The sequence below is a fragment of the Pangasianodon hypophthalmus genome, chromosome 20 (genome assembly GCF_027358585.1).
Source record: "Pangasianodon hypophthalmus isolate fPanHyp1 chromosome 20, fPanHyp1.pri, whole genome shotgun sequence".
Lineage (NCBI taxonomy): Eukaryota > Metazoa > Chordata > Actinopteri > Siluriformes > Pangasiidae > Pangasianodon > Pangasianodon hypophthalmus.
The window spans coordinates 14968582-14982489 of NC_069729.1; the positions used below are offsets into that span (position 1 = coordinate 14968582).

The 13908-nt window shown below is 38.6% G+C and overlaps 1 protein-coding gene across 2 annotated transcripts in view; it reads right to left on the reverse strand.

Moving 5' to 3' along the window:
• grip2b (glutamate receptor interacting protein 2b) overlaps positions 1-11688 on the reverse strand; it is a 202840-nt gene extending 191152 nt beyond the window's left edge. For both annotated transcript variants that reach the window (XM_034314349.2, XM_026932610.3), the window contains exon 1: positions 11381-11688. In XM_034314349.2, coding sequence (XP_034170240.1) covers positions 11381-11435 — 55 coding nt within the window. In that variant the 5' untranslated portion in view covers positions 11436-11688. The remainder of the gene's footprint in view (positions 1-11380) is intronic.
• Positions 11689-13908: the final 2220 nt, after the last annotated feature.

Consider the following 13908-nt stretch of genomic DNA (forward strand, 5'->3'; position numbering starts at 1 on the left):
GGAGGTAGTCATTCTAAGATTAGTAAATTGTGGTCATAAAACGATGCACATGGTAATACTGCTCAGGCTCTGGCATTCTTATCAACAAGGCCTGCACATCCACCGCTCACTGGATGTTTTTTGTTTGTTTTTCACTGAATTCTGTGTAAACTCTAGAGACTATTGTGCGTGAAACTCCCAGGAGATCAGCAGTTTCTGAAATGCACAAACCCGCCTGTCTGGCACCAACAACCATGTCACACTCAAAGTCACTAAGATCACATTTTCCCCCCAGTCTGATTAATTAACGTTCTGATTAACTGAAGCTCTGGGCCTGTATCTGCATGATTTTACAGCTGCTACATGATTGGCTGATTGGACAACTGCGTGAATGAGCAGGTATACAGATGTTCCTAATAAAGTAGCTGGTGAGTGTAGTGTTTTGAAGTAATAGTGACTAGGCCCACCTTTAAAAGGTGCAGACATGTGATAACCTTTCTTGAGAATAAACACAGCCTTAATTAAAAAGCCAAAAGTTTGCGAATACATATTGGCTGGTCTGTAGCAAAACAAAACAAGGCAATGGCTCAGACTAAACAATGCATATTTGTAAGCATCTAAGAACTTTTGAACTCTTTAATATGTGTGAAACAGACACAAGACATTGCTTGCTTTGACTGGACTTTAACAGGACACTACCCATGACTTAATCGCATGTATGCAATTCCACACCATTCTAAAAATAGAGTGATGGCAATTAACGCCTCTGTGATGAAGACCAGTTGGATGTACAGTAACACTAACAACAGGATTTATAACTGATACTAGTGTTGCACTGTAAGTCACACGTTTACCAAATCACACCTTTGGTTTCTACAAATGTAATTAGTTACAAAACACAAAAACTGAACTGAATATTTAAGAGTAAGTTTCAGAAACGCGTGATCGCAAATAGAACGACTGACCTGAAAATATCTAACATCTAACTCTGAAATATATCTGAAAGTTTTACCTCTAAAAATTAGAACGCTAAAAACATTAAGCTAAAAATATTAAGCTAAAAACATTACAGTGTATATAACCAAATGTCAGTCCTATATTTAGCAAAAGGCTCTAATTAATGTATTATATCTGATAGACTACCTGCTGTGTTACAAGAATTCATTAATAATAAACATAAATACCAATTAAATCACAATTATTTTTCCCTGGCAAAGTTGATAATAATGTTTCTATGAGTGCAACAACGATGTAATAAAATTAGGCATGTGCTAATAATCAGTTAGACGATACACTATATGCACAAAAGTCTGAGGACACCTGACCATCACAACCAGATTGTTGCTTGCTGAACATCTCTTTCCAAAACCATGGGCAATAAGATGGAGCTGGTCTCCCCATTTGCTGATATAACAGCTTCCACTCTTCTGGGAAGGCTTTCCACTAGATTTTGGAACATGGCTGTGAGGATTTGCCCATTCAGCCACAGGAGCGTTAGTGAGGTTAGGCACTGACATGCTTGTGTGCTGTTATAAAAATATGATCAACGACTGTGTGGCGCGATGCAGCCCTCAGCCCCTGATTTAGGAGGAGCTTGCTTAGGTAGGCAGTACTTAAACCAAAAATATTCACAAATGAATAAAAATATTAATTTAAATAGTACAGATTTAAATAGTACATATCTTCTGTATATGTAATGTCCTTTGAACACAAAATTAAAGAAGGTATACATATTACATAAATTTGGGGTTATAAATAGCATTAATAGTTATAGTATGTAGGATCTATCTGAAATGTCTGAAAAAAATCCTTTACAGGCAGTAGAGATCCTACAACTGTGTGGTTAATTATGTGGAACAGCTATAATCAGAAAAAAGAATCTGCTCCAACCTACCTCCAGTCTCAGCCTTATTGACAAAATTAAGTTAAATTGAGTCTATATTAAAAATATTATCTTAATCCCTTTCTTGCGTGGGTGTGCTACTCATATCTGATGGATTACTGCTACTTCCTCCCTCAAATTTCAGTCAAAGCAGATACATTTAGAGCCAGGAGGGCAAATGGATTTTTTTTTTTTTTCACTATATGCATAATTGTATTATTTCCATGGTAAGGCTGACATTTACATATATTACTTGGCAGTGTTTGTGCTCTCAATATAAAAGCTGTCGCATTCAGAAAGCAGGAATAAGGAAAATAACATACTTTATACTGACAACTTCAAAGGAATATCACATGTACTTTTCAGAGAACCCAGTTCCACAATTCTGTATAGTTAATATACTGAAATGTCTTAAATATCATATTAGAAATTTCTTTCAACATTACAGCAGGTATCATTTGGTCATAAATATGCAATATTTATCTGTTGGTATTAAAACAGCTCCATCTAGCAACCTAAAGTTTCTCACGTTTGTCTACAAAACCATTTAAACGATATACAGTGGACATAAAAAGTCCACACACCCCTCTTAAAATGGCAGGTTTTTGTGAAGTAAAAGAATGAAACTAAGATAAATCATGTCAGATTTTTTCCTACCTATAATTGCAAAGAATACAAATAAAGTGAAAAACAATCAGGAACTTTTTTAGGGAAAAGGGAAAAATAAAAAAATTTACAATAACCTGGTTGCATAAGTGTACACTACACTAACTAACCTAAACTAACTTTTGATTTTATTACACCTCTCAGTCTTTTTGGGTTCTTACCCAAAAGTCTATATAAATAAAAGTCTATCAGCGTGGCACATCTAGACTTGGCAATATTTTCCCACTCTTTCTTGCAAAAACATTCTAGATCCATCAAATCGTAAGGGCATCTCCTGTGGACAGCCCACTTTAGGTCACCCCACAGATTTTCAGTTGGATTCAGTTAGGTCATTGGAAAGCAATGATCTTTAGGTTAAGCCATTCCTTTGTTGATTTGGATGTATGCTTTGGGGCACTGTCGTGTTGAAAGGTGAAATTCCTTTTACTAGTAGACACCTGAAGGTTTTGCACTAAAATGAACTGGTATTTGTAGCTATTCATGATTCCCTCCACCTTGATAAAGGTTCTGGCTGAAGAAAAGCTTCCCTAAAGCATGATGCTGCCACCACCATGCTGCACCATGGGTATGGTGTTCTTCTGGTGATTTGCTTTTTTTTTTTTTGCACCAAACATACCTTTTGGAATTATTGGACTCATCAGACCATAACACAGTTTGCCACATGGTTTGGGGTGATTTAGTTGAGCTTGGATGTTTTTTGTGAGAAAGAGCTTCTGTCTAGCCACCCTACCCTATAGTCCAGACATGTGAAGAATACAAGATTGTTGTCACATGTAGAGAGTAATCAGTACTTGACACATATTTCTGCAGCATCTTCAATGTTGCTGTAGGTCTAATGGCAGCAGGTCCCTGGTAATTTTCGTCTTGTCCTTTTATATATTTTGGAGGGATGTCCTGTTCTTGATGATGTCACTGTGGTGCTCCATTTTCTCCACTTGTTGATGATATCCTTCACAGTGTTACATGGTATATCTAATGTTTTGGAAATTCTTTTATACCCCTCTCCTGATCGATACCCTTCAACAAGTGAGATACCGTACATGCTTTGTAAGCTCTTTGCGTACCACGGCTTCAGGAGTGACATGAAACAAAGGAGATGTCAAGAAAATCCTACAGAAACAGCTGATCTTTATTTGGGGTTAATCAAAACAGCTGTAACCTTACAAGAGGGTTTCTTGTTCAGAAAAAGTTCTAAAGTAGAACCCCTTTTAGTCACCATCCAAAAAAAGCTTCAGGAATCATATTTTCTACGACTTTAGCTTCCATTATAGAGAAGGTGCTCGTATATTTTGTTGAAAGACAAATGCTGTAATCTAATCTATTTAAAGTTACATGATGGCAGACATCTAAATGCTGCTGTTGTAATATAATATTCACAGAAAAGCTTGATATTCAGTAGTGATGACAACACTGGCTCTGTTTGTTATAAATGGAAGAAAAGCTGACAGACATTTGGCTTTCTGCTGTGTTGTGTTGTGCTGTGTTGGACACGAATTAACCAGCTGAGAGAGAATCGCTCTAAGGAAGAAGCTGCCATGCTTAATAACACCACTCTGAAAATAAGGAGAGGTGAAGTATTCACCAGCTTCTGTCCTCCATGTTATCTCAATGCCTCTTCTGAACACTCTGATACTTAACATTTCATCCAACTAAAACTTCCACTACAAACAGCAACTCACTGAGCTGGGAGATTTCAGGATTTAGAAAATGGGCTCTCCCACGCTGTGAATATCACTTAGAAAATGCAAATTTGTCGCATGTCTCCAATTAATGTAATCTCCATCCTTATTCTGCAGTAAAAAAAATTTGCCCAAAAGGATATTATTCTGTTAGACTCCTCAAGAGGCATATTAGCTAATTCATTCCTCTTCATGCATTATCTCTGAAATTGTACAAACAGATTTACTAAATGTGGAAACTGGATTTTTTTTTTTCTGTCAAGAAACAGGATTATATTTTGCAGTAGGATTTCTCTCATTACATGTTTATGAACTGTAATAAGACTTTAGATGTGACTAATGTGAATTCCCATGTCAATACAGCGAGTGAAGATAAGTATTTGGATACTTTTTTGTTATTTAATATACATCCAGTGCATGTATCCATTTCAAATGTACACACAATGTCATTTGAATTTGTACTAATAAATATGAACAAAAAAGAATGTAGTCATAAGCACAAACAAAGATATGGTTAAAAAATGAAACTGATGAATAAAATGAAAAGCTATTGTTGGCATTTACAGCTTTGAGACACGTACTGTATGAAGTAATTAGGTTTTTGCAGCACTGTGGGTCAATTTTTGCTCATTCTTCTTGGCAAATCGTCTTCAGTTCCTCAAGGTTACAAGGGTCCCACAAATGGATCTACAACTTCAAAATCCTTCAGAAATAAAGTCAGAAGGTTGGCCAAACTATGCAACCACCTGTACCTTTGTTTTTAAATACCAGTCTTGAGTTATTTTGGCTTTATATTTGGGGTCATTGTCTTGTTGAAATCTCCTCAGATTGAGTTGAGTCCAATGTGATCAAATTCTCCTCTTATATGCCCCAGTACATCACTCCATTCATGTTTCCTTCGATGACATGTAATGCCCCAGTACCATTTGCAGAAAAGCAGTCCCATATCTGTCATTCATTATGGGTATAGTGTTCTTGGGATCATGCTACTTGTTGCATGAAATCTTCCAATGAAACCAATGGCAACATCTTTTATAATAATTCCTAGCGCACTTTGCCCGAGAACACTTTTTGCTGCTATTATATCTAGAACTTGAGTGTCTTGAGTGTAAATTCTAGAGACTGTTGTGTGTGAAAATCCCAGGAGATCAGCAGTTTCTGAAATATTCAAACCAGCCCATCTGGCACCAACCCCCATGTCATGGTTAAAGTCACACAGATCATATTTTTTCTTCATTTTGATGTTTGATGTGAGCATTAACCGAAGCTCTTGACTTGTATCTGCATGATTTTATGCATTGTGCTGCTGTCACATGATCGGCTAATTGGATAATTGCATAAATGAGCAGGTGTACAGGTGTTCCTATTAACGTGGACAGTGAGTGTATATTAAATAACAACAAAAACTGTCAAAATACTTATTTTCCTTCACTGTAAAGTTAAACACAAAGTCTTAAATTTTAAATAAATGGTAGACCAATTTCTTGCTCTGACTTGGTGACTGAAACTGTACAAAATGATTAGACAGAAAACATGATATGGACACACCTATAGGACCTAACTGATCTATATCAATCACAGTTAGTTTTAAATGATAATATTTCTGAACATATCTTATAAGTGTTACTCAATGCAACACCAATACAATTTGGTCATAACTGCGCAGCCAAACAACATTTATTTTTTAAATGAATTGAAATAAATAAAAATTATATATTAGCTAGGGCTGAGCAATATGACAATATATCAACACTGTTATAAATTACATCAGTATTTTTATATCAGTGACAAACTGACAAACTGAAAGCTGACTATACATGTATTGAAACTTTAAAATAGTAAAATGTTACAATTTTGTACGATTTCAATTTCTTCTTCTTTTCCTTGTTAAATGATTTATTTTTGTAGTTAGATAAATAGATAAAAGTATCATTTCAATAGTTTTCTGTAGCAAATTACTGTATTATTTGCAAACCTATATAATGTACTTACGTATCATAGCAATGTTTTCAAGTATTTCCCATCCCTAATATTAATTTACATTGTAGGAGTGGAAGCCAAACTGTTTTAATCAAAAGAAAATAGATTTCTTGAACAGTTTCCATAATTTTTCCCATTATATAAAAACAAGATTATTGTTTGCAGATGGAGTCTTGATGACATACAATAAGACAATAGAAATGACTAATCCAATTCCATATCCATATATTTCCATTGTCCATATATTTAAAAATGTTTACAAAAAGTTTGACATTTAGACTAATCTTAAACTGAACTGTTCAGCTCAGAAAAACTTGGTCTTGCCTTGTTCAAGATAAGAAGTGAATTCAGGTGTATATTCTCTGCCCTGCTAGTTTTCAGATATCATCTGGCAACCTTCAATTCTATTCAATTCAATTCAATTCAACTCCCATTAAACAGAAGCTGCGCACACACACACACACGCACACACACACACACACACACACAAATAGTCCAATGTTTTGCTGTCTCCTTCTACACTGTATTTCTCAGTATGATGACACTGAATTTCACTGTAAAATTGAGTGCGACAATAGATGAATTTGATGAAAATTTTTATCCATTTAAAAGCCATTGTATCTGCGCTTGCAATGTCCCCCCTGTGACTTCCTGTAACTTTTCACAGGAACTTTTTCTTTAAGTCTTCAAAAGTCTTCAAAATAGGTGTATAAATGCAACATGCCTTGCACAACTGGTCTCTTATTTGGTGTCCTTTCATCTATCCTGGCTTACACCTACAGTGCCGTATGCTTGTTCCCAATCTCCTCCACTACTTTGCAATTTTGCACTATACCATCACAAGGCATTGGAATGGCTTTAGAAATATTTTACAAGAATTTACTGCCCACTGTGTTTTCATCCTTAAGGCAAACTTTCTCACTCAAAACAAGTTACACTCATTATGTCTGTCCCTGCTAGACTAATGAGGTTGTAACTGGCCAGTTCTGATAATTATTGATAGTGTACAAGGATATAGCATCTGAGGCTAAGACAATTCCAATCTTAACTGAGCACAACTGATCCAAATTGCCAGTCTACTTAAAAGCAAGACGCTACAAGTAGAAATTATTTTGGTCATGTCAATCACTTTTCAGATTTTTGGATAAATTATAATAAGCATGGTGGCGCAGTGCATAGTGTTTCCGCCTCACAGCTCCACGGTCCTCGTTTCAAACCTAAGCTCAGGTTACTGTCTGTGTAAATTTTCTCATCTTCTCATCATGTTCATGTGGGTTTCCTCCAGTTTCCTGCCACCTCCCAAAAACATGCAAGTAGGTGGACTGACTACGCAAATTGCTTAAGAATGTGTGCGTGTGTACACGGTGCCCTGTGATGGATTTGTGCCTCATCGAGGGTATATTCCTTCTTTGCACGCAGTGATAAGCTCAGAATTTATGCCATCCCTGAAAAGGATAATGTAGTTACTGAAGATAAATGAATGAATGAACTTGCCTATCTGTAATAAAATGTCAGAACTCCACAGAAATGTTTCAGTGTTTTTATATTCAGTCAATCATGACCATGATGTGAAAGTTAGCAGCTTTGAAAAAGGTTATCTCCACCAAATTCCATGTCATGTCATACACTATATGGCCAAAAGTTTGTGGACACCTGACCATCACACCCATATGTGGTTCTTCCCCAAACTGGTGCCACAAAGATAGATGTCTGTGTATGCTGTAACATTACAACTTCCCTTCACTGGAACTGAGGGGCCCAAACATGTTCCAGCATAACTATGCCCCTGTGCACAAACTGAGGTCCATGAAGACATGGTTTGCCAATGTTGATGTAGAACAACTCGAGTGGCCTGGACAAAGCCCTGACCTCAACCCCACTGAACACCTTTAGGATGAACTGGAACAGCGCCCAAGCCTCTTCACTAATGACCTCGCTAATGCTTATATGGCTGAATGAGCACAAATTCCCACAGCCACGCGTCAAAATTGAGGGGAAAAGTCTTCCCAGAGGAGTTGAGGTTATTATAAAACCAAAGTTCCAAATCTGCAACTGGATGTTCAACAAGCATATGGGTATGATTGGTCAGGTGTCCACAAACTTTTGGCCATTTTTCAGGCAGTTTCCCAGACAGTTTCTGGTTTAAAGTATGCCAGGAGTAGGCCTTAATCTAGAATATTGAACCATGGCTTAAAGAACGACTTTCTGTACCATTTACTAACACCTGGACTATGGAGTCCCGAACTAAAGTGAACAAGATTAATTTAAAACCACCTGTGCTAGTCTGAATTACGAGGACCGAGGTTGCCTATAAAACATGGAATGGATCCAGAAAAGCCTAAAATTGTATGGAACTGGAGAAGCAAATCCAAGGAAAACAATGGCAGCAGAAAAGAGAATGTGCTCAAAAAAACTTTACTGATTATGAGAAAATGCTTTTAAAGCAAATAGTTTCAAGATAAACTGCACAAATCAGCTGTGGAATAAAAGAAAAGGAATGCCTGGAAATCTATTTGTAATGCACCCAATGCAAATAAACACACATCTACAAGAACAATACAACAACTTCAGGTAAGAATCATCAGCTTTATTATCTTACTGTTTTGTGAAATCATTGAGTTGACATTACAGTAGTTATTCAATACAGGTGTTGTAGAAGAATATCAAAATAAACGTCAAAAAAACTGCTGCTGAAGCCCAAAAAGAGATTTAAGACTGGCGGAGGACCTGCAAATAAAGATACTGACCAGCTGGATGAGTTACTGACAGGAATAATGGAGAGCCAGCACCCTTTGGAGAACATACCAGATGATGACCATCTAGATAGTTCAGATGACGGATCACACACACCTACATTGAGTAGATGAGTACATTTCACTTTGCCTTTTCTTTCTCTCCTTTCAAACTTTCATTTGCTTTGTCATCTGATGTAAAATATCTCCTTTAATCTGCATTTATTTGACAATTTGACAAGAAAGTCATATGGACAGAACTGAAGAGTCGCAAGGTGGTTTACCCTCCACATCCTCAGAAGTGTCTGCCAGTACTGATCGCCAGAACAAACGACTCACTATCCATGAAAGGCTGGTTATGGTATTTCACAAACATAAGTTAAAGCATCTTAAAGAGGAGCATAAAATGAAAATGAAGACTGCAAGTAGATGAAGGAAAGAGGGAGATGCAACTGCCTCAAATGTCACATCAATACATGAATCTGTGAAATAAATATTGTTTTATTAACTCATGTTGGAAGTTATGGCTCTTTCTCTATCATACCAGACAAAATTTACTTTTAAAAAGTAATGCACTTCCTTATAAAATAAATTTTACTTGCTGATTACATGTGAAAATGTATCTGATCTAAGCAGAAGGATGAAAAGGTAAATAATGTCAAAAATAACTACTTAAAGTGGCACAATGCAAAAGCTGTATGCAAGTCCTTCTCGGTGGTCTGTAGTAAATGGTGGTAGATCTGGATTGTCATCCTCTTCTATTGGAGGATCTGGGCATCCATGCTGTTTCAAATAGTTGTGAAGGACAACTGTTGCACTGATGACAGTGCAGCATCTTCTTGGTTTGAACTAAAGTGTTTTCCGAAGGCGCCAAAAACGACTCTTCCGAACACCAAACATGCGCTCTACTAGACCCCTAGTGCGCATATGAGCCCGGCTATAGCGCCGCTGCTTAGCTGTTGTTGGGTGCAAGTATGGTATAAACAAAAAATTCTTCTGAGAACACCCACTGTCACCAAGCAATATATGAGTTCCTCTTTCAAACTAAGTGTACAGAGATGAGTTAAGGAAAATCCGGGAATTATGAGTTGCACCTTTCCAACGTTTAACAATGTTTGAAAACCTTAAGTGGGGAGTGCATACACCTTGGAGGTTTATGGAAAACCAGTTCTTGTGGTTGCTGTACTCCTCAGCATCTGGAGTAGAGGGACATTTTATGGGAATATGGGTTCCTTCTATGCAGCCAATGACTCCTGGGAAGTTCCTATATTCATGGAATTGTACCTTGTAGTTAGCCTGGGTTCTAGCACCAGGGAAGTTTATTGTAATTTCCTCTTAATTCACAAATGGCCCTGCATACTCTGTGAATGCTTTAACAGACTCTCTGTAGTTTCTACAGTTTCTCTGTAAAAGGTGCCACATGCCCAAAACCTTAAAGTTATGAGCACCTGGAGACAAGCTGGTACAGTCCATCCTCTTTGGGTCACAGATGAAAGCCTGGGTTCTAAAAGTGAAATAATCTCCAGTGGCATTTACTTTATGCATTCAAAAAGGATCTTGAAAACTAATTTCATCAAAATGTTGCAATGGGTCACTTCTGTCGGCAAGAACTTGTCTAGCCGGTGGTACTTGTTGATCTTCATTGACATAATCCAAATAATCCATGTGTCTTCTTTGACAAATGACATTAATCTGAAGTTAAACCTGCACCCTGGGAGGTTTTATCTAAGCCTCAATTTAATCCTGGAGTAGCTCTAATCTTCCTTCAGGAACTCATCTTAATAAATTCAGGACTAGGCTAAGTCTAGGACTATTTCTAACTATGACTGAGAAAGCAAATTTCTGTTAATCTGGTTTAAAAGGACGTTTTTGGTCTAGGACTAGGCTTAATCTCTATCTGGGAAACAGCCCAATAATAGTGTATATTCCTGAAAAGCTTGATGTGCATGAGACAGGTTTATGTTTTTATACTTTATGTAAGGAGTAATGAAGGACATGGAATTAAGTATGCAATTTAAGACACTGCTCTGGACTAAAGGAATACTCATACACTGATCTACCCTCCTGAAGAGTTTAGCTCCAACTTAGGACAATCAGACAGACTGATGATGTGGATCAGATGTCTGTGATTGAGGTTGAACTTGGGTTACCCTGGGCTTGAGAAATGGACACACCACTTGAGCCTGAGCACGTGGAGAGGTTCAAATGTCATGATGCAGATTCAGCATTGAGAAGCAAACACATTAGCAGCCTCGTTAACTCACCGCATTAGAGTCAAGTCTTTGTTTGCACTATGATGCACACTTATATGCACAATTCTTCAAAAACCCCAAACACGAGCATCACTGGAGAAAACACTGTTACGCACGTGCGCCAAAAGCAGCAGCCACGCACGGCCACCGAGATTCCCCGCAACGCAAACTGAGCATGCTGCGGTGAAGCGTTAAATCCCCGCGTCTTACCTTCGTCGTGCGTTTTCTGCAGGCAAAAAGTCAGATTTCTTCTCCAGCTCGGCATGGCCAGCGGTTTTTGGCAGCGCGTGGTGGTAATAAACAACAGCGGGGACAGAGGGCGATAAATGTCGACAGTCGGTGAAAAGTACAATCCTCTCCGAGGGCAAACCAAACACAACGCACGAGACGTTTCCGTTGGCGGTAGAAAGTGTGGAGAAAACGCCGCGCGCGCTCCGCACTCAGCAGCACGCGAAGGTGACTCACCCGGCTTAATGTCACCGCGCGCTCGGGAAAAGTGCGTAAACCTCTGTGCGCACGAGAAGCCACGGAGCACGAGATGAGTCTCAAATGGCTTCCTATTTCATATATAGTGCACTACAAAGAGGGCAAAAGCTATTAACTTTGGTGCACTTCGTAGGGAGGAGCGAGCCATTTAGGATGCATCCTATTATGCATCGCTCTTTTGATGCTATAAGTCGTTTCCTGTGATTTGTCACTACAACGCGTGACTTCTTCTTCTTTTGGTAGTGCTGTGGTGCACGACTCCTGTACCTGGATTTAAGTCAGGATTCATCTGACGTGGATATGAGGGTGTGATGACTTAAAGTCATCTTCAAAATTATTGGCACCTTTCTTTAAAATGAGTAGAAAATTAATATTAGACATGCAGTGAGTGATATTTCTGCTTAAAATATTTGGAGACATAATATAGTCTCATTTCAGCATAATTAAAAAAAAATAAAGGTTTTCCAAAATAGTGTATTTGTTTTTCTGCAAAACACTGCTTTAAAAATGATTGGCAACCCTACAATTAATATTTGGTGAAGTCTTCCCTGGAGGAAACAACCACTCCTTAGGTTTGTGCATGTTTACTGCTCTCTTCAGTTCTGACCTCAGTAGGGTTCAAATCTGAAATGGTCAGTGCAATAAAAGAGATATTTTATTGAAGATTGTGAGCTAAATTATTCAGATACTTGGATTTCATGATACCACCAATCTTCATAACAGCCCCTGAGCGTCAATGATCCACCGCCATATATTACAGAGGGTTTGGGGCAGCTCTCTTCTCTCCAAGCATGTCGATGGTATGCATGAACAAAAATCTGATTTTGGTTATCTGATGCAGAGCCATTTCTGAACATTTGGGGGCTATAAACAACAACTTACTCAGGGGCCCCCACTCATATCAATCATATTATTTTATATGCAAGAATGAACAGAATTATTATTTCTTTAGGGATGAAATGAGGGGAAAACAGTTTAATAGATAATAAAATTAAAAATAACTGAACAATAACTATATACACAAGGAACTAAAAGATGGATTTGTCTTAAAATATACCTGCATCATTTGCCTTTCATGACACCCTAAAATACACTATATTACCAAAAGTATTCGGTGAGTATGCCTTGACTCACATATGAACTTAAGTGCCATCCCATTCCTAACCCATAGGGTTCAATATGATGTCGGTCCACCTTTTGCAGCTATTACAGCTTCAACTCTTCTGGGAAGGCTGTCCACAAGGTGTGTTTATAGGAATTTTTGACCATTCTTCCAAAAGCGCATTGGTGAGGTCACACACTGATGTTGGTCGAGAAGGCCTGGCTCTCAGTCTCCGCTCTAATTCATCCCAAAGGTGTTCTATCGGGTTCAGGTCAGGACTCTGTGCAGGCCAGTCAAGGTCATCCACACCAGACTCTGTCATCCATGTCTTTATGGAGCTTGCTTTGTGCACTGGTGCACAGTCATGTTGGAAGAGGAAGGGGCCCGCTCCAAACTGTTCCCACAAGGTTGGGAGCATGGAATTGTCCAAAATGTTTTGGTAACCTGAAGCATTCAAAGTTCCTTTCACTGGAACTAAGGGGCCAAGCCCAACTCCTGAAAAACAACCCCACACCATAATTCCTCCTCCACCAAATTTCACACTCGGCACAATGCAGTCCGAAATGTACCGTTCTCCTGGCAACCTCCAAACCCAGACTCGTCCATCAGATTGCCAGATGGAAAAGCGTGATTCATCACTCCAGAGAACGTGTCTCCACTGCTCTAGAGTCCAGTGGCGGCGTGCTTTACACCACTGCATCCGACGCTTTGCATTGCACTTGGTGATGTGTGGCTTGGATGCAGCTGCTCGGCCATGGAAACCCATTCCATGAAGCTCTCTGCGTACTGTACTTGGGCTAATCTGAAGGTCACATGAAGTTTGGAGCTCTGTAGCAATTGACAGTGAAGAAAGTCGACGACCTCTTTGCACTATGCGCTTCAGCATCCGCTGACCCCTCTCCGTCAGTTTACGTGGCCTACCACTTCGTGGCTGAGTTGCTGTTGTTCCCAAACTCTTCCATTTTTTTATGATAAAGCTGACAGTTGACTGTGGAATATTTAGGAGCGAGGAAATTTCACGACTGGATTTGTTGCACATTTGAGCTCCTGAGAGCGGCCCATTCTTTCACAAATGTTTGTAAAAACAGTCTGCATGCCTAAGTGCTTGATTTTATACACCTGTGGCCAGGCCAAGTGATTAGGACACCTG